General features: G+C 34.9%; 2 protein-coding genes across 8 annotated transcripts; one reads left to right on the top strand and one right to left on the bottom strand.

The window, feature by feature from the left end:
- Positions 1 to 1,960: 1,960 nt before the first annotated feature.
- LOC146948638 (pyrophosphate--fructose 6-phosphate 1-phosphotransferase subunit alpha-like) lies at positions 1,961 to 4,343 on the bottom strand. 5 transcript variants are annotated; one of them, XR_015026926.1, is made up of 6 exons: positions 4,124 to 4,343; positions 3,311 to 3,604; positions 3,116 to 3,232; positions 2,877 to 2,989; positions 2,381 to 2,469; positions 1,961 to 2,211 (listed from the first exon to the last, which is right to left on the bottom strand). XR_015026926.1 is itself a non-coding variant. In XM_085744837.1 (6 exons), the coding sequence occupies exons 2-5, from the start codon at positions 3,365 to 3,367 to the stop codon at positions 2,454 to 2,456; spliced, it is 294 nt and encodes a 97-aa protein (XP_085600963.1). In that variant the 5' UTR covers positions 3,368 to 3,604; positions 4,124 to 4,337; the 3' UTR covers positions 1,961 to 2,211; positions 2,381 to 2,453. The 5 variants fall into 5 exon arrangements, 1 of the variants encoding a protein (XP_085600963.1); XR_015026924.1 differs by having other exon boundaries at positions 2,877 to 2,980; positions 3,485 to 3,604; positions 4,124 to 4,338; XR_015026925.1 differs by having other exon boundaries at positions 2,877 to 2,980; positions 3,516 to 3,604; positions 4,124 to 4,338.
- A 9,868-nt stretch (positions 4,344 to 14,211) lies between these two features.
- On the top strand, positions 14,212 to 23,857 carry LOC146948637 (uncharacterized). Of its 3 annotated transcripts, XM_085744838.1 has the most exons (5): positions 19,250 to 19,450; positions 20,230 to 20,252; positions 21,271 to 21,736; positions 23,100 to 23,344; positions 23,477 to 23,857. In XM_085744838.1, the coding sequence occupies exons 2-5, from the start codon at positions 20,237 to 20,239 to the stop codon at positions 23,707 to 23,709; spliced, it is 960 nt and encodes a 319-aa protein (XP_085600964.1). In that variant the 5' UTR covers positions 19,250 to 19,450; positions 20,230 to 20,236; the 3' UTR covers positions 23,710 to 23,857. The 3 variants fall into 3 exon arrangements, with proteins under 3 accessions (XP_085600965.1, XP_085600966.1, XP_085600964.1); XM_085744839.1 differs by lacking the exons at positions 19,250 to 19,450; positions 20,230 to 20,252 and adding an exon at positions 14,212 to 14,288; XM_085744840.1 differs by lacking the exon at positions 20,230 to 20,252 and having other exon boundaries at positions 19,204 to 19,450.
- The last annotated feature ends 2,827 nt before the right edge of the window (positions 23,858 to 26,684 follow it).

The following is a 26,684-nucleotide window of genomic DNA, read 5'->3' as shown; positions in this document are numbered from 1 at the left end:
CTCTGCCTCCATTCCCTTTTTTATTTGTATGCAGGCCGTGTTTTATATATAATTGACTTATTTCAACTGTTATGCGGTTTCTGCTATTGCCCGCAACACTATCTTCTATTTCACATAGTGGATTTTCTGTAATATGCTATTGATGGCACTTTCATGGCTTTGCATTATATTTTTTTCTCTTGTTCTAGTAATTGTAGGTAATATTTTATGTGATCTAATACTACTTTCAGAACGTCAATGCTTAAGTTCAAATATATTTAATTGTACTCAACTTTTGTTGGATTCATTTACATGCTTGTATACACGTGTGTGCGGTGATAAACTTGAGATGTTCAGTGTAAAGGTAAATTACAGATATGAATATTTTTTTTCTTCTTGTAGGGATGACTTTGAGAAGATTGGTATAAGCAGCTTAGTCAGTGCTGGAGTGAGGGACATTCAAGGTGAGGGTTTTCCTGAAGAATTTGCTGGCTTGGCTGATGCAGTTTTTTTGGATCTACCTCAACCTTGGCTAGCTATTCCTTCAGCTGCAAAAATGTTACGACATGACGGCATTTTATGTTCTTTCTCCCCGTGTATTGAACAAGTACAACGATCATGTGAAACAATGCAATCCAACTTCACCAGTACTTCACCGTTTCTTATTTTTGCTCTCTGTGTCTCATACATAGTAGTTATGCGACTAATGGTAATTTTATTTACGCACTGACAAAAGTCCTTTGTATATGTTTGTTTATGTGAAAGATATAAGGACTTTTGAGGTACTCCTACGGACATACGAAGTTTGAGGTACTCCTCCAAATAAGTGTCTTTTTGACAGATATTTTACAAGAATTTGTACCATAAAAAAATGTACATGAATAAAAATATTTTTTTTTAATTTTTTCATTATCTCATAAATATCTAAAACAAAACTGCATTACCATTATTTGATTTTTAGAATTTTTAGTGGCATTTTTAATTTTTTTTATAGGTTTTGTCATTTTTCATTTTATTTTTTTGTTGATCTTTTATGACAAAATTTACAACTGCTAAATAGAAGGATGATCCGATGTTGGTTAATAGAAGGATGACATGATGTTGGTTATATATATATGCATGTCTCAGATTATATAGTCCAAACCGTTTTTTTTTCGAATTATAAAATCTGCATGGAATAAAAAAGAATTTTGGAGGGTACGTGAGAAGTGAGTAGAGTGGAAAAAGAAAATATCTTTTATGCGTTGGGGTTATGATTCATATGTAAAATATGGTACCTGTATCTAGTATGATATACGACCGTTTGAAAAAATAAAATAAAATAGGGGTACATCAATAAAAATTAAATTCTTTTATTTATACAACTATATAAAGACAACTTTAAAATGTTCACAAGTCTTAACTTAACTAGTAGAAATGTCGAAATGTCTTAACTTAACTCGTAGAAATGTCGAAATTATTTGGCCAAATGTTGTGACCGGGGTTCAAATCTTGGCTCGTTCACTATGAATTTTCAATCACTACAAGAAAAACATTGATTTGGGACGGAAATTTTCGTCGCAGTGTAGTGTAAATTTCCGTCCCAATTGCAATCTGGGACGGAATTTTGGAAAAAATACTTTCGTCGCAATTCTTGCTGTCGCAATATTTAGGGACGGAATTATATCGTCCGTCACACGTTTGGGACGGAATCTGAGACGGGATGTAATTAATTGTTTTATCCCAAATATTTAATTCCGTCCCAACATTGCGACAGAAATCTCAAATTCCGTCCCGATGTTTGCGACAAAATGCCTAAAATCCGTCCCAGATTGGGTTAATTTTTTTTTTTTAAATTATTTGTTGGGATAAATTTATATAAAAATTTCAGTCACAAATAAATAATGTACGACGAATGACGAATGTTATTTACAATATTCTTCCGTGATTTTAACATCCTAATATTATGCACATTTAATTGTGTCATAACAATTTCAAAAAATAATGCCAAAAGTACAATTCAATTTGTAAACATCAATAGTTCCATCAAAAACATGCAAGTATCTAACAAAATGTCAAAGCACTATCAATCATCCAATAAGTTAACCTTCTAGTAACTTGAAGATATACAAAATATCAAACTCAATTAATTCTTAAGTTCTAATAACTTCCTCGGGTCTTGGCAATGTTGAACCCAGAAACCACGTACACCATCAATTGTTGATTTGTCTAAGAAATATCCAAGGTTTGATTCTGTACAAAAACACAAGGAAAGAAATAGTCATGATCATGTGTACCCCCAAAGGCAATGTCAAGCTATCAAAACTCATATCGTCATCCATGTATTTGATATCAAATGTACCCCTTTTACAATTAATGCAAAAACAATATATCTTTGAATTTCAAATGAGAAATAATGTACCATTTTACACAATCTTTAGAAGATGCAGCTGCTCTTTATTATTCGAGATTCATTGACGTAACACATGCTTTCTTTATTGACGTAACAGCCTGCAATCAATAACATGCATCAGTGCCCTAACTACCAAGCAATATGACCATGTAATTTAATAGAGAAAAAAAAAAACAAATGTGCATGTTAATAGTGAGGAAAACAGCAAGTATGGATCAAGTAAATAATGTCAAGAGTCTGTTTCAACTGTCTTAGCATATCTACAAAAAATGGCATAAGCACTTGAGACTGTTTGAGAGAAATAGGACAAAGGCTTATGACATGTGCATAAGTTGATTTCAGGTTTATCCCATAAGCTCTCTAAGATAGCTTATTGAAAACAGTTTTATTTAATCTTTTGTTATAGAAATAATAAGCATTTATGCTATAACCACTTAATTAAGCTATTTATCCAAACAGGGCCCAAAGCATTAACACATCAATAAAACATGACAAGAAGTCTTACTCGTATGCTTTGCCTCTCAAATCCACAGTAGCTGAATGGATAGCGGGTTTTTCGATTGATGTGGCTCCAGGATTAGGAGACCAACGCTTCACCGTCATCATAGCCTAAAGTTCCTTGCAAACACATAATACTGTCAAAAAGACATTCTCTAATATGGACTCTGTAGATACATTATATAAAACCATCATGAATGTATACTGAACACGAAAGATACACAAAAATACGAAAAAGAAACATACTGAAATTGGAGCAGCACCACATTTCCACTTGTTTACAGGATTCTTCAAGTTAGTTACAGTGGCCAGGTATCCATTCAAACCAGCAGCTAGTATATGGTAGCAGATGTGTCCAAGAACCTGCAACAATACCCAACAAATTATTATAGCAATCTAATAGATAAAAAGTGCTAAAGGAGAAGATAGAAGAACTTTTACCTCATTATACATCAGAAAATTCAACCATAGATTTCTAAAGCATGTAAAGGAGGGCATTCAAGCATATAGACAAACCATTCTTTTAAACCATCATTCAAAGTAGATGCTTTCACCGTTAATGGCATAAAAGTTGTTTAGTTAATGGACATTAACATCAGAAACTTGCTTACTTACCAATTGATTAACAACCACCACCAAATATTACCTAGTTGCAGCAATGGATTGTGAAGACGCCTCAGCTCTTACAGTCTTTGATTAAGCTTCTTCGATAACACCTCAAGTTGATCCAAGTTCCTATAAACATAGTTCAAAATTAGATAAATCAAAATAAATTTAATTCAAACACCATTGATTCACACACTAGTTGGTTTCAATGTAACAAAAGATATTTCAAAATACACATCCAGCCCATCAAACTTCCATCAAAACTATGAAGCAGGTATTTTCAATCACCTACACTAGTAACAATCTTCAATCTTCACAATGAAGAGTAATTACAATCTCTTAAATTTCCTTTAACACTTCATAAAATGCACAACAATTAGCTCATCACTCATACATCAACTCTTGCACATTTCTTCAAACACCAAGAAGACACAATTCCATCAAATAAAAATCACCCATTTTATCATAAAACAATAATCCCAAAAAAACAATTAATTCTACAACTACCCAAAAACAAAAAACTCAAAACAAAATTACTAATGAAGAAAGAATGTGACCAGCCTTAACCTTAATAATCTCAGAAGCTTGTAAAATTTTAAAACTAAAAATAAGAACAAACTAACACATAAGCAAAAGAGATGAGTTTACCCATGAAGCAAAGGGAAAGTCCAAACGAAGGATGCAGAGCCATCGCAGAGGAAGGTGAGTGATTTCGTATCGGCGGTCAATGATAGAAACTGAGTTGAGAGCGATGGCTGTGAGAGGGAGAGGGAGAGATCGCTGAATGGGAGAGGGAGAGATTTGGGGATTTAGGTTTTCATAGATGAAAGAGAAAGCTAACGAATGAAAGAAAAAGCTAACGAGTTGTTTACTAACATATATAACATTTGTTTTATTTATCAAGTTAACGAGAAACTTAAAAGGATTTTTTTCACTATTTTTTTAAGTTTTGTATATTATTTTGTTTTCATTTTTTGAAAGTATATAATTTTATTTTTACAATATCTTATAAATAACTTTATTTTTTCCAATATATAAAAAAAACTTAATTTTTTTACTATAATATTAAAACTATTATGAATTTTAATTTACATAAAAATAATAAAATTAATTATTAAAATAATTTAATTTCTTAAAAAATTTAATTTAATTTCTTTAATGTATTTCTCACTATGATTTATATAAAAAGTTAAATAAATAAATAAATAAATATATAATATATCAAGTTGCGACCGATAAAGAGATTGCATATTTCCGTCACGATGTTGGCGCCAAAATTCCCGCCCTTATTTTTCATAAAATTTTGAACTAAAATACAAATTTTGGTTCAAATATGTGACGGAAATAAAAATTCCGTCCCAATTTTGTGACAGAAATGACAATCTGTCTCAAATTGGAGACAGAATTTCAATTCCGTCCCAAAACAATAAAGATTTATTTAATAAAATATTTATGACAAAATAGCGTCGCAAATTTCGTCCCAATTCAATTATTTTGGGACGGAAAATAATTCCGTCCCGAAATTCCGTCTTAGTTTGGTGTTTTTCTTGTAGTGAATGATTATTGTCATTTCATCTGTTTACAATTTTTTTAACCAAAAGTGATGCATGAAGCATCACATAAAATATAATACCAAGAGAAAGTACATAAGGAAAAAGGGGGGGACTGAGCAAGGACCTTTTCAAAAGGTAATGAATCTAAAGTTGGACATACCCGACCTATTCTTAATGTACTTCATCCTAAGGAAGTCATACAAATATACCCATAAAGCTAAAAGAGGAAAGGGTTAAGCCAAAATCGGCCAATCTATTTGCACATTCATTTCATTCCCTGCATATATGAGTAACAAAAAAGTCATATTAATAGTTAGAACTAAGCAGTTTAGCCACCTATTTCTTAGCCTCAAAGGAACCACTGAGGTGGACTTAAAAGCTTGAAGGACAATCTGAGAATCAATTTCTAGCCATAAATGAGTGTATTCTTTAGAAGATGTAACTTCAATTGCAAAGAGTAATCTCTCAAGCTGAGTAAAACCGCGATAAAACACTTCCTCAAGAGGTTCAATAATGTTACGTTTCTAAGGCTGGATTCGAATTTAGGACCTCAGTTAAGCTGGAAAAGATTGCTTATCATCTCATCCCAATTCTCTTAGGTTTATTGTGCCAATTTGAGTACACCCATGTTTTTCTTTTTTAACTTCATAATAATACAACTACACCCATGTTTGAAAGCAATGATGGTTTATGTTTTTCCGATTCTATATATGTGCACAACATAACGATTCATAATTTTTTTGAAAAATTGTCTTTAGGCCCCCCATATCTCTTTAGACCTCCTGAAATTACGAATACGACCTTATTAACACATCCAATATATAACTACCAGATGTTCATTTTAAAATTCAATGTTTATGTCTCACAAAAGAGCACCTCATGGACTTGTTTACCAAAATTCTGAAGCCTTTTCACCATTAGCATATGAATTCTTTCATTCCAATTCACAAAACCATGATAATACCAAAGACGATTCATGCAAATGTGCAAAACTAGACAAAAGTAGGAAACATTTAGGAGCTGGTAGTATAGTTGGAATTAATAACACGTCCAATAGATAATTACCGGAAGATGCATACCAGACCATAAGTTCTGGTACTCAACTCCCAAAATCATCATTATATATGACAAATTATATCATATTTTTCTCTCAACTTAAATGTCCTTCTAAACCCTGCAATTTTTGGACGTTTTTTTTGTGTGTTTTCATCACAATCAATAAAACAATGAGCCTCAGTTTTCACTCAATTGCAATCAATTAGCTGGTAAACCTTACTTCTTCCTTTCACATTCATCTACTTATACCATGTATTAAAAGAAATGTCTCATGTTTTTACATTTTTGCCCTCATGAGGGGCAATTTAGTAATTCTATAATTTTTAGACTTAGGTGAGTGCCACCTCACAAAAAAAAAATTCACTCAAGATTTTTTTTAATGGGCCAAGCCCAATTCTTTCTCCATTTCTCCTCTTACACCAAAAATTCAACCCTCACCCTCACCATCTTAACCATGCAAAACTTCATCAAACCTTCATGGAATCTTCATGCTCAAGCTCCACATAGGTCCTTTGTGATCTCATTTAATACTTTCATAACTTTAACATGTTTTTGCATATATCTAATTTTTTTTGAAGGAGTGTATATATCTATTTTGAAGTTGATAAAAATAACCTTTGCAAAGAATGTTAGTAATTGAAATAGACAATCAAAGAGGAAATATTGAGAAAATAGAGTACAAGAACACTAAAATAACTAAATTCACTTCGCATACATATGCATTAGATAATTGTCAGGATTCATATGTCAAAGTTCAAGGTATTATTCCCTCCATTTCTCTTCTTTTTCACTTTCAAATTTAATTTCATATTTCAAAATTTATTTTATTCATCTTCCTACATTTTCTCTCATGATATATCTTATTTGCTTCTTAGTGAAATTTGTAGGTTTAAAGAATTTAATTTCTTTTTTACTGTATTTTAATTTTGATACTATAAAAATTGTCTCTATTACTTCACCTCACAATTTGTTTTATATGTTAATAAGCCAAATATGCAAAAAGATTAATATTTGTTTATGTATTTTCATATTATTTCATTCTTTTGTTTCAAAGAAAAATGATGACGTAACTCAAAAAACTCGCATGATTCAAGTTGAAAGCATGTTACTGCATGTTTTATGTCTTTATTTTTGTTATAGGATCAATTGCATTGTCATTATTTTTGCAGGCAGTGAGTATATAGTTGCGACCTATCATTGAAAACAAGTCGCACATCATTCTTATTATCTACTAACTAACAATAAAAAATATGACAGAGTGGATTTCCAATTTTGGCCCCCTATTTAAAAAAATGACAATTTTGGCCCCTTTCGTCCCAAAATTGCTGAGAAGACGCCACGTGTCCCAAAAAAGGGCCATATAACAACTTTTTGAGAAGATAAGGGGTCAAAAGATCATATTTTCCTTATGTTAGGGGGTCAAAAGAGCATATTTCCCTAAACATAGGGGGTCACTTTTCTCATTTTTTTCCCATAGGGGGGCCAAAATCGCAACTTTTTAAACTTAAGGGGTGAAAAGGTTTAAAAAGTGCACTTTAGCCTAAAATTTATAATATGCATACAAGTCTAACGCAGCCCCCGAACGGACGGATACGGTGACTCATGTTCATCAACATGCTTTTATCAAGGATCATTTTACTGATTTTGGCAAAGATTCTGCTATAGTGGGGTGGTTGGTAGGTTAATTGTACGTAGTTAATTATATTTAAAATTTTACTGGTTTTTCAAAGTAGTTTGTTGTATGTGGCTAATTTTGCATTTTTATTTCAGAAATCATTTTTCAAGTAATTTTATGGATTTGTGACAAAGTTGGACTATATGACATTAAGGCTTGGTTTCATTAAGGTAAGATTTTAGTGTATTATTATCTATGATTGAATCATATTATTAATGTTGTTTCTCTGTATTAGACTCATTGTAGGGATTCAAAGTTTAATTTTCAAAAAAAGGGGATTGATTCATAGGTGAATTAAATTGGAAGTGAATTTCCAATATTGAAGTTTTTGGGTTTGTTGTTTGGTGATTTTGTGTTTATTGATTTGTTTTGTCTCCGTAATCCTTTTTGAAGAATGTTTTTTTCTTTTTGGCTTAAGATTATAATGTCTATTTCGAACACTTTTTCATGAGTTAGAGAAATGCAAAGACATGTTATTTCCCCTGTTCAAGATGTTGTTTGGATTCATCAGCTTTTGGGTAATTTTTCCATCTTTAATTATTTCTTATTTTACATGTTTGATTGAATGCCTCATGGATTTAATTTTACAACTTATGTTCTTTTTGGGTTACAAATGTGTGTTTTATATTTAGGCTTTGAAATTGTCTCCAAGTCCTGTTAAATTCTTCAATGAATCCTTTTATTTAAGTTGTGAATTCAATTCTCTAACACCATTATGCAAGGGATTGAGAAGAGATAAAACAGGGCTCTTGATTTTGTTTTATTTATCTGGATTTTTTTGTAGGATATACTCCGTTCTGAAAGGTAGTACTAACAGACTACTCTCGCTGCCAACCTCACCGGAATCACTCTTTTTTCCCTCCTCTGCACGGAGATGCAGTTCAAGGACAAATGGATTGCGTGTCTTTCTCTCGGCGAACAGACTTTCCGTACCAAATCATTCCAACAGTTAGTTCAATTCATCATCATCACTATTATACTTTATGCTTCTTTCATTCTTTTCCTTTTACTTTCTCTCATTTTCTATATTCATTTTATTTATTTATGCAGAACAGATAAACTGGTTTGGAATTCTGTGAGTACTCTTATATCTATACTATTTATTATAGCGTGAAAACTCTCAGCTTCAGGCTTATAATTAAGTATCTAACTTAGCCTTAGGTATCTACTAAAAAATGCTCCAATTGACATACGGTGCATAGTAAAGGATTGATGATTAAGAGGGTATCTGTGAAAGTTTGTTTAGGCTCAATTTATGTGTGACATAAACAGTTCTGGTAGTATTATGTTATTAGCATAAGTATTAGAATACACTTATGAAATGTAGCCAAAATCCAACATGGCAAACTAATGTTCAAATATCGACTAAGAAATTGTTCATATTTAGTGTGCAACAATGTCTCGAATAAAATTACTTCGTATGAAAGAACCGGTTTCTCTATTTGCCTATTCAAAGTTCTGCGTTCAACCTGAAATATTAGAGCTTACTTATAAAAAAATAAATTATAGGGAATATTTTGTCTTGGCTTGGCTATTTAGGATAGAGAATATTAAGTTCATATGATGTGAAATGTTAATATGTTTGTTGATGATTTCTCCCTTCAAATCGGAGCTGAATTGAAACTATTTATCGATTTTTATTTTCTTTCCTCCTTATTGGTGGTAGATTTCAATGTTATGGATTTCTGTGTAGATAATAATGTAACGTAACTTAAAATGATTATACAATGCGATATCATAACTTATTCCCCTCAATCTTTGTTTTGCTTTGATAAGTAATTTCATATTTTGTGTTTGCAGGAAGAGAAAACAAATGACCAGGTGATGATGGAAAGGGAAACAACACAAAAGAGGGGAATTTTATATATCTTCTAGATTGGGTAAGTTGAACTTCTTCTTTAAATTCTCTATTTTGGATTTATTTCAATCTTCTTTAAATTAATATATTGTTTTTGGCATCTTGGTCATGTTGTCAATGGATCTTAATTTCAGTTTATATGATCGTTCATCTCCAGTTCACACTCAATCACGATATTTGCCTCCGTCGAAGATGCTTGATGTTGATATCACTGATAGTGTTAGCGGGGAAGGATGTGTGATTAAGGTAAATTGTTTCCGAATCTGTTCAAAGAGTGTGAGATTTATACTTTTCTTGACAAAGATGTCAAATATGAATAAATGGATTTAATTGTGAGAAACTTTAATTTTTCTGTTTCCTAGAATTGCAAAATCTTTCATTCAGTGGTCGGGCTGCGGTCTTGCATTACGTTCAGAAAAACGCAAAAATTCAGCAAATTATGTTCATGAGCTGAAAGAAAGGAAATACATGAAAAACTTGATAAATGGTTTATGATACTTGATTCCTGTGGATTTGGTAAAGTCCCTTTAAACACATTTATAAAGACTGCAAATTTTTGTTGTATATTTCTTTAGCTGGTACCTCATCTAACTTTTTCCTACCACTTTAGGTTTAGGATCCATATGAGCCTTAATCTGTCATATTGCATTGGTTTCTTAGACCATGTCAGTACTTGCCGAGGCAATCCTTAGTCCTTTTTGGTCTTTAAAAGTTAGAACTTATTAAACCACCTTTCACATACATGTACTGTTAGTTAGGTCATTTATGGTCATGCTTGTGGTTGTGGTTGTGCTAACATATATCATGCTTACATATCAAACCATTATATTTACATATCTAAAGTTTGGTATTTGGTGCAGAAAATTCAGGTTTACACGTCTTTGACCTCTTGACCAATTCAATCCTTAGAGAGGTTCTCTTTGCTATTCAGAAGGGAAAACTAGGTGCATTTTCTCCTGGAAGACCAGAGTTCTTGAAAAATTACAAATCAAGCTTGAAGTTCTTGGCTTATCTAGAAGGTAGTAGTCATATCTCCTTTCAGCTAATCTCACTTTTCACCTTGAGAAACAGAAATAAAGAAGAAAATGTGGCCTTAATGTGTCAAACAAATTTGTTAATTTAACAGTGTATTTGCTAGATTTATCGATACATGTCTAAGAGTATATATTCACTAATATATGTCATTTAATTCCATGCAAGGCTACTGTACGTCCAAATATATACACAAATATTAGAAAGAAGAAAAATATGATATGAAGTGAAGAAATGATGGGTAGAGTTTTGAGGGTTTTAATTTTTCTTTTTGTTTTTCTTTGTTTGACGAAAGAGTTTACGAACATGGTAATGAGTATTCATTTCATCATTGTCAATTTAGAGATACTTTTATTTTCCTACTTGACTGCTACCCATTTTGTTCTTCATGAACTCCTATACTCTAGCCTGTATGGTACTTGAATGTATAATACTTTGGACTTACCCTTAACTCTAATCCAAAACTATCTTAACTTGGAAATGTTGTTTCTTTGGTTCATTTTGTGTCATGCGAATGTAATTGTAATTTGCACATCATTGGTTCCTTCATTGGTTCCAATTAGTTTAATCTTAATTATTATGTTGTTTTCCTGATCTCATGAACAAAATATATGCTCTTTTCATGAATCAAGACCTGGTAAGGCTTTGATAAATATTTTGATAAATATTTCTAATGTTTGTGCAATATTTCTTAATTTGCTCATTTTTCCTTTAGAACAATTTTTTTACAAGATACGTTATTCAACCTGTGCGAAACACGGGTTTGTAACTAGTTTTCTACATAAATTTATGATTTTCTGTCATTTACAGTCTCTGGTAGTTACGTATCGAGCTATCCGGTACTTATGTACTAGAGGAAATGTTTTCATTTTTTTTAAATTTATTTACATATTTCTTAGTATTGTAATTTTTTTTTACACTATAATGCTTTTGCTTAGACATTTGTTTACACCATAGTAATTTTTTTTAAATATTTTATTATTTTTATACATTTGTGTACAACATAATTTTCTTTTTCCGCATTTTATTATTTTAATTCATTTGTTTAAACATTTGCTTAATATTTTAATGTTGTTTTTTACAAAATTTTTTTAGGCTTAATAGGTCATTTGGTCCCTTAATTAATTTCAAGTTTTCATTTTGGTCCCATAAGTAATAAAACTCATGTTTTGGTCCCTCAAGTTTGCCTCCGTCGGTCAAATAAATCCCAAGCTGTTAAGTTTAACCCCAAATGTCTCTGATGGACCAACATTAAGAGTGGTCCACCTTAGACCTTGTTGAATTTTTGAATTTAAACCGTTTGATCTGATTTTTAAAAAAGATGACCATTCGATTATGCTTGTCTATTGTAACTTACTGTGTACCACCGACAACTAATTTTTTCTTTCTTTCTTTCTTCATCTTCTTCTTTATTAATCTTCATCATCTTCAACTCACATTCATCGATTTTTATCCCTAAAAAAATAGAAACAATTCAACCAAAATTATGGATGGTTAATTAAGCCTAATATATAACACACCATATCATTTTTCTCATTAATCTCTTCCACACATTTTCAAGCTTCCTGTAACCTTCCTTGCCTTTCAACTTCTCTCTCTCATTCCCTAGTATCATTCTCTTCTTGTTCGTGTTTCTTTCCCAGATGCAACAACATCGATGTTCTCAGATCTAGAATCCAAAAATTTAATGATTCAAAAACCAGAAAAAATTAAATGAATTCAACACCCAGAAAAGGAAAATGAAAGAAGAAGAAAAGGAAAGAAAAAGAAAAGGAAACACGTGAATGAAGAAAAGGAAAATAAAAGGAAAGAAAAAGAAGAAAAGGAAACACGTGATGATGATGAACAACAATGGCTTCACAATCAGAACCTGAAATCTCCAACCTGCTAAGAAATCAAAGTTGCATTCAAAATCTCATTTTGTATGACCCACTTTCATCGTTCACCACTTTTTCGAGAGAAGAGGGATTAGGGAGTATCTGGTATTCTAGAGAAAAAGGATTAGGAATTCGTTGTTGTGGGATTCAAATTTGGAATTGAGAGAAGAGGAAAGAATTGAGAAGGAATACGATTATGATGGAATTTTTCTGGAATTTCTAGGTTTGATGATGAATGGTGATGAAAGAACCCTAATTCCTGGGTTTCTAAAAAAGAACTTGCCTTTCATACTTGCCACGTGGGCAAAAACTAACGGAAGTTTAATGTTTTGACGGAAGGGATTTATTTGACCGACGGAGATACAATTAAGGGACCATAACATGAGTTTTATTACTTATGGGACCAAAATGAAAACTTGAAATTAATTAAGGGACCAAATGACCTATTAAGCCTTTTTTTTATGTATGCATAGATATGGTTGAATCTACTGTTGTTCCAAAGTCGAATTCAGAAGTCTATTCCGTGGATGTTGTATAATATTTTGTTACGAAAGAGTAAAAGAAGTATGAAGATAGAGATGAGATGATTAACTTGGCTCATTGTCAAGCAATATAGGCCAAATTTACGCATATAATAGATAAACCCTACAATGGTTCCGAACGTAGAAAACTGAAAAATAAGTTTTAGCTTGTGAAAGAAGTGGCGAGCATAAAGGAACAAAAAATAAGTCTAAACGAGAAGACACATGTTCAAGAAAATGTTGGTGTCCCTTTAAGTTGCGTGATTATTTTAGTGCAACAAAACTCTAGAGTCTGAATCTTGTTTGAGGATTGCATAATCATAATATGAAGGTCTTATGTTTGCTGATCGTTTAACTGGAAAAGAGACAAAGATTGTTGGTGACATGATAAGAAATTTGATAAAACCAAAAAATATTTTGTTAGAATTGAAAGGTAGACATAAAGACAATATGACAGTTGCAAAACAAATTTACAATAGACGTCATATATACAAATTGAGTATCAAAGGTTCCAGAGCAGAGATGCAAGACCTGTTCAATATATTTGAAGAAAACAACTATGTTTTCATTTATAGAACAATTATTGGGTCAAAAGTTGTACAAGACATGTTTTTTGCACATCCTGAATCTGTGAAATTGTTTAACACCTTTTCTATTGTATTGGTGATGAATTCGACTTATAATATCAATTAATATGAAATGCCATTGTTTGAGATAGTTGGTTTGACCTCAACTGAGAGGACATATAATGTCGGGTTTACTTTTTTTACTAGTGAGAAAAGAGGAAAATTTTACTTCGCCTCTACACTTTTTTTTTCCAACATCTACCGCTTTAGTGTGTGAATTTCATACTTTAAAGAATATGAGACATATTGCATTTTGGATTGCAAAGTCAAAGATTCCAAAGGGATGGTGGGGGCCTAACTAGATGCTTCGGTAATTATATACTAGACGTGTTATTAAGGTTAAATTTGTAATTTCAGGGGGCCTAAAGAGATAGTGGGGGGCTAAAAAGAAATGTTCCTTCTTTTTTTCTTCTATGAAAACATTCCACTTCCAAACAAAAAGCCCATGACATCACACAAAAAAAAACAGTTTTTTTTTTTTTTAATTTAACAAAACCCTTAAAACCACAAAATTCAGTAACTCCCATCAAATATGCCGTTGTCTCTTTGAACTCAACTGACCGGCTACTAACTGCAGTCAGAGTTTGTCGTCAGACGCAATAAAGAGCTGCCCAGGTTAGATTTTTTTTGTATTTCCCTTTCCCTCTTCTATATCGCTCGTCGATGCGATTCTGTGCATGTTTGAATTGACAATGAGTTTGACAGAATCATGATGCAGAGATACTTCCGTAAGTATACTCGTAAATAGTTGATAGATTATTGAAATTTTGCTATGAAAAGAGTTAGAGTACACATATTTAGTTATACTCCTTTAGTATACTCGCTCCGGTCACTTTTACAAGCAAATATTCATTTATCATATTCATTGAAATATAATAATTGATGTAGTGTTACTAGAACCTAGCCGGAAAACCCACACTTTTAACTTCTCTCTCTAAAAAAATATCTCTGCCTTCTCTCTAACTTTATTTCTTCACCGTTAGCTTTTTCCCTTCCAATCCAAAGCCTTCCTCCACCGTCCCTCAAGATGTAGAAAGTGGTGGTGGTGGTGCGACGATGGTCCGACCATCCGCATCACCTCACGTCAGTACAGGAGGCCGATGTAACACCCTACTTCTAATAAGCGGTAAAACGCGCGAATATACAAATATATTCTAGAAATAGATGCTACGTCATCTAACAAAAACAACATATATGTATAAATTGTCAAGTCTCATAAACATAGCAGCGGAACATATATAAAACCATACGAGTAACATCTCCAAATCTCATGACAAAAATACATCTCTCAGATACAATCAATGTCTCAACTCAAACTACATAATCAAAACAAGATCCAACATGCAAGTACTACCCTAGATCAGAGCCCTAATCTAGACACTTGCATATAAAAAGGAGGGATTCCGCTCCTCGGTAACATCAAGCACACAATCTAAGCACCCTGCACTCCATCTACCCGTCCATACGGAAAGGTAGATGGTAAACCACTGAGGGTTAGCATTACATCATCATAATCCATATAAGATTTAACAAGAACATTGGAAATGAAAGATATATTCAATATCATCATTCCAAGTTCGTATCAACAAGTGTATCATACATATATCACAATTTCGACCATGTCAATTAACAATTAACAAGTTCAATCATCATGCACAACTCAATGTATTTCAATCCACCAACAATGTATGCAATGGCTCTAGACTCATCTAGATGCATGCAGTACCATATCACCTCAAGGTCGTCACATTCGATGCAACAAAAACATCGCAATCACCTCAATTGGATATAAAATCCACCACCATCAGTCATGAATGCATGAACATATGACTCGACTACAATGCATATGTTCACACAAACTAATCACCTCAACATCACCAATACTTGTATATATGCAGTCAACAACAATTCACCACCACTTAACATATATACAATCACCAACAACATCCATAATTCAAGCAACATATAGTTGTCACATATATACACCACCAATCATCTTCACATAAGGTATAACAACTATCTATAAAGGATTCATATACGATTGGCTCTTAAAACTCAATTTCAATCAAGTTCGTCTCTCAAAGTCACAATATTAAAAATAATTGAGCATTTAAGCCAAAACGAGGTAAACAAGTTCAATTGCATATGCCATGTATTCTCACAAGTCACTTGTGCGTGCAGTAGAGGTTACATAAGCATTTCATCGGCCAATTATAACGGAATCATGAGATTCACCAAGTTCGTCTCTTGGTAGCATTTTACAAAACCATACATTTATAAAACAAAACCAAGATAGAACCTTCACACCATAAGTTGAATACTCTAAAACGCCTTAATTGAACTCATAAAACTCAAGTTTGAAGTTAGGAAACAATCCATAAGGTTTGGGTCGACTTAGAAATAGTTATGCAGATTTTTCGTAAAACTTCATCAAGACCACCTTGGAGTATTTTCATCATAACTCAAAAACCAAAAATCATTTTCAAGTCAAACCAAAGCCTCTGGAAATCTAACAAAATTGTCTACAACTTTTATGTTTACACCGAAGGCCAATTCAAAACGAAAAAGGGTGAAAAATGTGAATATTTCCAGATTTGCCTGACAGAAAATCGGGGGCCGATTTTTGCAGAGTTAAAACTGGAAAACCAGCTCAGAAATCGATGGCCGATTTTGGCAATTCGGTGGCCGATATCGGGCTTCACAACAGTTCAAAAATCAGCTTAACAACACGTTTTTCACTTAGGAGTCACTCTTAAATCACTAGATTCAAACACAAGACTCCCAAATTAAATCAAAACATTACCCATAATCATAACACTTGTAATAAACACTTATACCACTTCAAATCACTTAAACATGCGTAAGTTTTGAGATTAAAACGTCAACACAACAAAATTCATCAAATCACCAAACTTCCACAACTTTCAACAACAACAACAATCCTCATCACCAATTCACCAATTCATGATACCCAATGCATCAATTCATCAACAACACATGTTAAAACAATAACAACAACATTTGAACATGAATTCATCATCAATCTAACAACCACAACATTATTCATCATCAATTTCATACAAAAACCTACCATGTTCATATCTACCCACTTTGACATACAAATTCAACAACAACAACACAATTATCATACAAATCATGTTCTCAAACATAACAACAACAATCATGCACGAATTTACACCAATTAAAATCAATTCATCAATTTCATAAAAAATGGGTAAAAGGGAAAAGTTATGAAATTATGAGTGAAGCCTAACCCTCTTACCTCTAGCACCAAGAATCTCTAACCCAAGCTTCAATTTAGCTCCTAGATGATGAATTCCTCTTCTAGCTCTAACCTCCAACCCATTTCTCTTGTTCTTCCTCTTGAACTCTTGTATTCTCTCTATCTCTATCTTAATTGAAAAATGAAATGAAATGTTGGTAAAGCCCCAATTTCACTACCAACTACTGTTTATATAAGCTCTATTAATTGAGCTCAACTCACAATGTCTTAATGGGCCTAACCCATTTCTATTCTAACCCAAAATGTTACTACTCACTTAACGGTAAAATATAACACTAACGGTCACTTAACGGTAAACTAAATAATTACTCCACTCTCCAACACTTAGTAAAAATAATAACTCTCACTAAGCACTAAAAATAACATTCAGCAAAAATTACAGAATTACCCCTGCTCTCAAAATGACCAAAATGCCCCTAAGTCCAAAATGACTAAAATACCCTTTCTAACACCGAATTATGCGAATCCCAACCAAAAATACACACTGAGGCAAATAATCACACAAGAGCACATATAACACAATTAAAAATAATAAAAATAAATCTAATCGAAAAATCAGGCTATTACACCCGAGTCTTGTTTTCTCAGCGTTGGAACAGGGGTAAGATCGCGTCGGATCAGGTGGCCGGATCTTGTGTTTGTGGTGGTGCGACAGTGGTCCTCTCGGTGCGCCTCTCTTCTGAGATTTTCTTGGGTTTCTGCTGCTCCGGTGGTCGCTGGCTTTGGTGTGGTCTGTTCCGGCGCTGTTGTGGCGCAGATCCGCCGTTTTGGTTTTGCTCAGATCCGGCGCATGTCTGTTTTTCACTTAGGTTTGTGGTTGTTGATGCATCCTTTGTGTTGCTCTTCCTCTTTCTTGGTGTTTGAACATATTTTCGTTCTTTGTTCCGTTGCTGTGTTCGTGTTTGTGGGGTTCGGCCGCCTGTTTTCGTGGTCTTGTTGTGTCGTGGTGGTTAGGTGTTCCGACGTGGGTGGTGTTCTGTCGTGTCGTGGGACTGTGGTGTTGTTGTTGGTGTTCTAGCGGTGTTAGCCTTGCCGGAGTTGGTGGTGTGTGTTCCTCCAGTCCTCGCCGGAGTTGAGCTACCGCCGGATCTGTTATAGGCTGTCCGTTTCCTTTGTGTTGTGTGTCGTCCGTTTTCTTTGTTTTGTGTGTCGTGGGTGTGTCCTCGCCGGATTTAGATATGTTGTTATATCGGTGGTGGCGATTTGTTCCGTCTCTCTTTTTCTTTGTTTGTTCCTGTTGCCGATTGTTTGTGTTGTTTTGGTGATCCCTTGCTTTTCTGGATGTCACTCGAAAGGGATTGTGTGTAGACGCTCCGTGTTGGCGGTAGCAGTCATTCATGCACCTTCAGTTTTGTTGTAAGGGGTTGGTCGCCGTTGTTGTGTTGTTCGTCTGTTTGAGTCTTTTGTTTTTGTTCTTTGTTTCTTTTGTGGAGAGGGGCTTGTGCCTTTTCCGTGCTGGTTTTGGTTACTGTTCCTTCTTTCTAGTCGTCCAAGCTTCTGTTCATTTTCCCAATCTTCCCCTCTTCGTCGGTCTTTGGTCGGCGGCGTCCCTTAGGTCTGCAAAGGGTCGTGCAGTTGTGGTGGGTCCAGTCTCTGGATGATTTGAGATTTTTCTCCTCCGCGAAGATAGACGGTTCAATTGTCCTGAGGGTGGTATTGATAAGGTGTTCGGGGTTGTGCTTTTGGTGTTGAGTTGGTGACTTGTTTTGGTATGTTTTGATTCGAGTTGGTTTGATTTGTGCTGCTGTTCCACCTGTTCTCCGTCTTCGAATTTGGCATCGGGTTTTTGGTGGGCCGAGTTTGGACAAGTTCAGGTGTTTACTCAGGTTCTTTTAGGCTTGTTGATGTCTCCTCCGGCTTATCGGATGTTGAGTGGTGGGCGTTTCTGATCGGTTGAAGCAACATATCGTAGTCGGCTGCTTTTTTGCTCGCTGTTGGTGGTATTGGAAAATTGATTGTTATTGATTTTTCAATGAGTGTTTTGGTGTATTTTTATTTTCTTTTTGGTGTATTACTTGGGATTTAATCCCTTATATATATATAATATATTTTACCATTCAAAAAAAAAAAAAACAATTGATGTATTTGATTTATAACCGGTTATTCAATTGATTTGAAGAAGAAAAAAAATCTTATTTATAATAATGATCGGAGGGAATATCTGTTGCAATCAGTAGCGGAACGGGGGGTGGCAAGGGGGATCCACCGCCACCCCATCCTTAAAAAAAAAAACAAATTATATACCGGAAATTACAAAATTACCCTTCAGTAATACTAATGCTTCCCAATCCAGTTTCATTTCTCTTTCATCTGAGAGAAGAACTGAGAAACGCGATTCAGCAAAGCCAATCGCTCCACCGCACCACCGCCGCCGGCCACTCTCCTCCTTCTCCATCCATCCAGTGGCGGATTAATCTCCTCCTTCTTCAGTTTTGAGAGCTATCTCCATCTCTCTCCACAAACCCTAATTGTTGTAAGTAATGACTGTGTAATTAAATGTAATTTTCTTCCAATTTATGATTGTGATTTGATGATTACATGAGTTCTTTAGTTGATTGCCATGTGTTCTTTTGAAAATAAAAATTCATATGTTCATGCCAATGTGAAACCTGTTAATGATGTTAACCCAATGTGAAACCTGTTATGTTGTTTGAGAAACTTGTCATGTTCATGCCAATGTGAGAAACCTGTCATGTTCATGCTAATGTGAAATCCATACTTTCAGTTTCTTCACGTTATATGTTGTTCCTAATTGTTGTTAAACCTGTTATGTTCATGCGTCTTTGCCTTTGCTTTGTTGTGGTTCAATTTTGAACAATCAATTTAATTAAACAATAGGTGAAAATTATAGTTGAAAGTGCTCTGTGTAACAATGTTTATCTTTGTTTCATATTATGCATAAACCTTATGTCAAAGTGTATCTTTAGGTATGAAATGATAATTTATATATTATGTAGTTTAAATTTTGAATGAACGGTTTTTGGTTTATTTTGAATGATTTATATATTATATTTTAGTTTATTTTGATGGCGGGATGACGGCCACCCCAAACTTTTTTGTCTGGCTCCGCCGCTGGTTGCAATTCTAAAAGAAAAGTAGAGATTCAGAATCTAAATTACTCTTAAGCTTGATTATTTATTTATTATTATTATTATTATTTTTTTTTTTTTTTGCATTTCCCTTCCCCCCCCTCTTCTATATCGCTCGTCGATGCGACTCTGTGCATGTTTGAATTGACGGTGGGTTTGACAGAATCACAATGCAGAGATACTTCCGTAAGTATACTCGTAAATAGTTGATAGATTATTGAAATTTTGCTATGAAAAGAGTTAGAGTACACGTATTTAGTTATACTCCTTTAGTATACTCGCTCCGGTCACTTTTACAAGCAAATATTCATTTATCATATTCATTGAAATATAATAATTGATGTATTTGATTTATAACCGGTTATTCAATTGATTTGGAAAAAAAAAAAATCTTGCTTATAATAATGATCGGAGGGAGTATCTGTTGCAATTGTAAACAAAAAGTAGAGATTCAGAATCTAAATTAACTCTTAAGCTTGATTATTTATTTATTATTATTATTATTTTTTTGCATTTCCCTTCCCCCCTCCTATATCGCTTGTTGATGCGATTCTATGCATGTTTGAATTGACGGTGGGTTTGACAGAATCACAGTGCAAGATGGGTCGCGGCACTATTAGGAAAAAAAACTGGTTGGATTTACTTTTGAGTTTATATATTGGCATAAACACTTGTGACACTGATTGGGAAAACTTAGGAAAACAACTTATGATTGGTTTATATTAGAACATTTTGGCGTAATCTGATCCATGTAGTATAGCCGGCTCCACTTTGTAAGATAAGACGGTTGATTTTGTTGTTGTACATGTTCATAAGTTGTTTTCAACTTATTTCCATAAACTCTCCAAGATAGCTCATGAAAATGACTTATAGATTGCACTAACAATTTGACATTGTTGTACCCTGTTTTATAAAAATAGCTTATGCATAAGCGCTTATGCTATAAGCTGCAAAAATAAGTTGCTTATCCAATCAGGGCCATAATCAATTTCTAGTTATTAGGTTTCATGGTTTTTTCAATTTTTCGGTTGCAAAATCACTGAATCTTACTAACTGATAAGCTATTAGAAACTTCTAGAAACAACGATAGTCTCAGAATCTAACTAACTGATAAGCTATTAGAAACTTCTAGATTATCTTCAATCAATTTCTAGTTTCTAGTTATTACAGATGTTTCATTGTTTTCTCTGTTTTCGGGTTGCAGGTACTTGTTTATTGAAAATGTTGGCTATCGATTCTACAAGAAAGATGTCATTTAATAGAACAATTAGTAACGGTGATTTGGCAATTGTTTATGCAAGGCATGACAACATGAAGCCAGTAACGGTATCTGAGGGATCGGTTTTACAGAATCGATTCGGTGTTTTCAAACATTCAGATTGGATAGGAAAGTCATTTGGGTCTAAAGTATTCAGCAATAAGGGCGGTTTTGTTTACTTATTAGCACCTACTCCTGAATTGTGGACTTTAGTTTTAAGCCACAGGACACAGATTCTATATGTTGCAGATATCAGCTTTGTTGTTATGTATTTGGAGATTGTTCCTGGTTGTGTCGTTCTTGAATCTGGTACTGGAAGTGGGTCTTTAACTACTTCACTTGCAAGGGCAGTTGCTCCTACAGGACATGTTTATACGTTTGATTTTCACGAACAAAGATCTGGATCAGCTAGGTAATACTGCACTTTTCTTTTTCTGACGATGTTTGATTTACATGTGCTTATCTTTAGGCAATGTTGTATGTGTTATTTTCTAGTGTTGTCAAATATTGGCGCTATAGCATAGCGGATTTTGATGAATCCGCTAAAAAAACTGCAACACTATCATAGTTTTGCCGTTATTCTAGTTTTTTGGTAGTTGATGTAGCAACAATAGCAGAAAAAAGAGACTTTTAGGCAGTGTTGTCAATTGTGGAAGGCTAAAAATCTGTCATATAAACACGCCATTACCGCCTAAAAAACGTATTTTTGGTGAAACTGGGTCCTGGACCCAACCCGCGAACCCGGAATTTCAAGGAAGATAACCTGAATCAATGAATTGCAAGATTCCGCCGTACCTTCAATTTTCTGCAGTGATCCTGGCCGCACCCACCAAATTCTGATTCCGACCATACTCCAGCATGCCAAGGGGTAGCAAAATCATACGATCCCATGAGTTTGATCGTGATTTTGACTTCCTTGGCCATGGCGGGCATCCCTTCATAAATTGGCTATGGCGGGCTTAAAAAAATCTGCCTCACAATTCCACCGTGGCCACCATTTGTGAAGGGCATGTTTATACATTTGATTTCCATGAGCACAGGGCTGGATGAGCTATGCAATACACCAGACTTCCTCTGATGTTTGATACATGCGTGTTTAACTTTAGCAAATGTCGAGTATGTTTTTTTCAATGTTGTCAAATTGATTCAATAGCGGCACTATTGTGCTATCACATGGTGGATTTTGATGATCCCCTATGAAAACCGCAGCGCTATCCCAGTTTCACTATCAGGGCAATAGCGGCAGCTATTAAAGTTTTGCTAGCTGATATACGAGCAATAGTGTAATTTTGTTTTCATTTCTTTTAAATAATAAAATTGAAGAATCTGCATGTGTGCCCAACGTGGCTTATTTTTACAATGGAAAAACTTAGGAGTCGGTGAGTATTACTCCTGTATTCACCGTAATACAATATATAAGCTATGCTCTGCCTCCATTCCCTTTTTTATTTGTATGTAGGGTGCCTTGTTTTATATATAATTGACTTATTTCAACTGTTATGCGGTTTCTGCTATTTGCCCACGTTACTATCTTCTATTTCACGTAGCGGTTTTCCGTAATATGCTATTGATGGCACTTTCATTTCTTTGCATTATATTGTGGTCTCTTTTTTCCAGTAATTGCAAGTAATATTATTGGTGATCTAATACCCTACTGTTCAGAATGTCAACGCTCAAGTTCAAATTTATTTAACTGTACTCAATGCGGTGATAAACTTTGAGATGTTCAGTGTAAAGGTAAATTACAGATATGAATATTGTTTTTCTTCTTGTAGGGATGACTTTGAGAAGATTGGCATAAGCAGCTTAGTCACTGCGGGAGTGAGGGACATTCAAGGTGAGGGGTTTCCTGAAGAATTTGCTGGCTTGGCTGATGCAGTTTTTTTGGATCTACCTCAACCTTGGCTAGCTATTCCTTCAGCTGCAAAAATGTTACGACATGACGGCACTTTATGTTCTTTCTCCCCATGTATTGAACAAGTACAACGATCATGTGACACAATGCAATCCAACTTCACCGGTACTTCCCGTTTTTTCTTCTTTTATATGTTTCTTATTTTCGCACTCTCTCACACGTAGTAGTTATGCAACTAATGGTAATTTTATTTAAGCACTGACAAAACTCCTTTGTATACGTTTGTTTATGTGAAAGATATAAGGACTTTTGAGGTACTCCTACGGACATACGAAGTTCGAGAAGGGAAAATGGAAAGCTTAGAGATTAACGGTGATGACGGCTCTAATGGTTCTCTCCCTTGCAAGAGGAGGCAGCGTTCGGATGGAGCTAGTGTGGTTACCTATCCTAATTCTTCTTCTGTTATGGCTAGACCATGTGGTGAAGCTAGAGGTCACACTGGTTATTTGACATTTGCAAGACTTAATTAAATGTCTGTGATCAAGATTATTATTGTAATTTTATGATCTCTTCAATTTTGACCTCATACAACAGTTTATTTTTATCTTAATTCACAACATTCATGTGGAAGGTTTCTGGTAATTGTAATCTCCATATAGGAAATTCATGTTTGGACAATGTCGTATTTTTGTTTGTTTTATAATTAAAATATTTGAGGGATAACCTTGGCGCAACCGGTAAAGTTGTTGTCATGTGACTGAAAGGTCACGGGTTCAAGTCCTGGAAACAACCTCTTGTGTAAAACAGGGTAAGGCTGCGTACAATACACGAAATGGTGGGACCCCTTCTCGGATCCTACATATGCGAGAGCTCTAGTGCACCGGGTTGCCCTTTTTTTTATAATTAAAATATTTGATAATTCTGTATTACAGTCACTGGATGAAGAGGTTTGATTTAATGGGTGGAGATTGAACAACTCATAATGTGATTTTAGTCAAAAGTTTTTCATCTTTTTGTTACAATAAAGTTTTTTATGTTCTATGCAATTTCACCGTAATTAGGATCTTTGACCTCAGCAGGCGTTCAAAGTATCCCACATCGAGCTGGCAACCAAACATACATCTTTTTTTTTTTTTTTTGATTAGTGTTGGAATTATGTTGATGTGCTTTTAGCAATTTATTTTTAAATGAAATTGCAAATATTATTCAGAATGGAAACGTAGTTTGTTTTTTTTTTTTTTTGAAACTGCAAAATATTATTAACCAACAAGCCCGTGCGAGAAGCACTAACAAGCTCGGGTGGAAAAAAAACAAACAAGGGAAAATCGGTTGCCATACAAAACATCGGCTCGAACAAAAACCCCTTAAAAAACCACCCATAAACAAATGCACCAACCCAAAGAGAATTGACGCGGGAATATACATATGACAACCACAAGCATACTCTTGCGTCAACTCCAATAACAACCATACTCACAACCACAAAAACCTCCAAAAGCCAACCAGACTGTAGCTGCATAAGGCTACTTATCCGCCAAACAGAACCGCAAGAAAAGGCCCAGCAACACACAGCATAGCAGAACCGAACAGAAGCTGGAAAGAAAACCAGACCAGCGCAATCAAACAACACTGGCAGTACCAGGCGAAGATCCAGAAGCCAACAACACTGCATTAAAAACCGCACAGGCCCCACCTGCATTCAAGACCAAACCGAGCAGCAGAAAAGCCAGAAAATGAGACTCAAAACCAGTAAGCAGACATCATATTGCAACCTGTCCACAAAACTATACTTCCAAACAGCCTCCATTAGCGCATTAAACACTCCCGCGGATTCCATTCCCATTCGTGAAACAAACACGTTGGAGTCTTGGATCTCCCCAATAACCATCTCCATGACAAAACCTTGATCTCTTCCACCGCCTCATCCCAACTTGTCTCGGCCGAATTGAAGATACAGTCGTTCCTAACTCGCCAAATAACCCAAATAGCCGCTTGCCAAATCATTCTCAATCCCTTCCTAATCTTATTATTCAACCTACCTCCACTCCAACATTCCCAATGAGAGAACAAGTTTGGAGGCATTAGAAAATTCAAATCCAACCAATCCATTAATTTCCTCCAAATACACATAGCCATATCACAATGAAGGAACGCCGGTCTTCCAAATATTACTAAACACAATACACTCCTCTTCCGCTAAAACTCCTTCCTCCCTTCCCCCCTCTTCCAACTTGTCATATAATGATTTCATCGTAAAAGCCTCCTCCTCTCCCAACTTTCACCTCCATTTATCCTCTTCATTGGTCCTCTCAAAGCCCTCCAAGTCACTCCTCATATTAGTTAAAAGATCTTCTTCCCACACAAACAAGCGACGTCTTCAACTAAAAACCCACCCTCCACCTTCCTCACTCCCCTCCCACAAATCATCCACCGAAGCCTCTTGTTGATTAGAAATAGAGAAGAGCCTATTATATTTCACCATAAAAGGAATGCCCCCTCTCCACGTCACCCTCCAAAAAGATGTTCTAGCCCCGTCCCCCACTCTTCTTTCTATCTCCTCATTAAACCACCGTTCCTCCCCTTTTTTGTCTAGGTTCACCAAATCCTTCCACCACTTAGAAGCATTTATTGGACATATCTCCTCCTCCCCCTCCAACTTTTTGCACACCTTCCTTCCATATCTCTCCCTCAAAACCTCCTTCCAAAGAGCATTATCCCCATTCAACAACCTCCACCTCCACTTAGCTAACAAACTCAAATTCATCAAACGCAGATCCTTTACACCGAGACCTCCATACTCCTTTGGTTGACACACCACCCTCCACTTCACCCAATTTATTTTCCTCCCGCCCTCCACACCACCCCAAAGAAATTCCCTTTGAATTCTAACAATTTTCTTCCACACTTTAACCGGCATTTTAAAGAAAGAAAGATGAAAGATTGGAATAGCATTCAAAACGGAATTAAGAAGAACGATTCTCCCACCAAGGCTAATGTATTTATGCCCCCAAGAGTTCAACTTCTTTGATAAGTGTTCCAAAAGAGGATCCCAAGTTGACACTCTACCCGGATTACCACCCACCGGCAAGCCCAAATACCGAAACGGAAAAGTCCCTTGACTACAATTCAAGAAATTACATGCCATCTCCATGAACGCCGCATCCACATTAATGCCCATCAAACAACTCTTATAAAAATTCACCTTCAACCCGAAGGCCATTTCAAACCCTCTTAATATAGCTTTCAAAGTCCAAAGATTTTCCACCGTTGCCTTTCCCATATAAATAGTGTCATCGGCATATTGAAGATGAGAGTACTCCTTACCATCCTCCTTCATCTTGAACCCTTGGAACAAATTTAGTTGCACGGCATTCCTCATCAATCCACTAAAGTCTTCCGCCACCAAAAGAAAAAGGAAAGGGGCTAAAGGATCACCTTGTTTGAGACCTCTATGAAAGTTGATTTGCTCCGTTGGACTTCCATTCACAAGAATCGACATACTTCC

This window comes from Medicago sativa, chromosome 2 (assembly GCF_051527215.1).
Source record: "Medicago sativa cultivar Bolivia chromosome 2, Bolivia_mono, whole genome shotgun sequence".
NCBI lineage: Eukaryota > Viridiplantae > Streptophyta > Magnoliopsida > Fabales > Fabaceae > Medicago > Medicago sativa.
This window is presented reverse-complemented; position numbering and strand designations above follow the sequence as displayed.

Excerpts from the sequence above, each read along its gene's own strand:
- LOC146948637 (XM_085744838.1), top strand. Across the intron at positions 21,737-23,099 it reads CAAAGATCTGGATCAGCTAG|GGATGACTTTGAGAAGATTG; the intron begins GTAATACTGCAC and ends TTCTTCTTGTAG. Across the intron at positions 23,345-23,476 it reads AATGCAATCCAACTTCACCG|ATATAAGGACTTTTGAGGTA; the intron begins GTACTTCCCGTT and ends TTTATGTGAAAG.
- LOC146948638 (XM_085744837.1), bottom strand. The coding sequence starts at position 3,367 with ATGCCCTCCTTTACATGCTTTAGAAATCTATGGTTGAATTTTCTGATG. Across the intron at positions 3,233-3,310 it reads ATTTTCTGATGTATAATGAG|GTTCTTGGACACATCTGCTA; the intron begins GTAAAAGTTCTT and ends GTATTGTTGCAG. Across the intron at positions 2,981-3,115 it reads GTGGTGCTGCTCCAATTTCA|GCTATGATGACGGTGAAGCG; the intron begins GTATGTTTCTTT and ends AAGGAACTTTAG.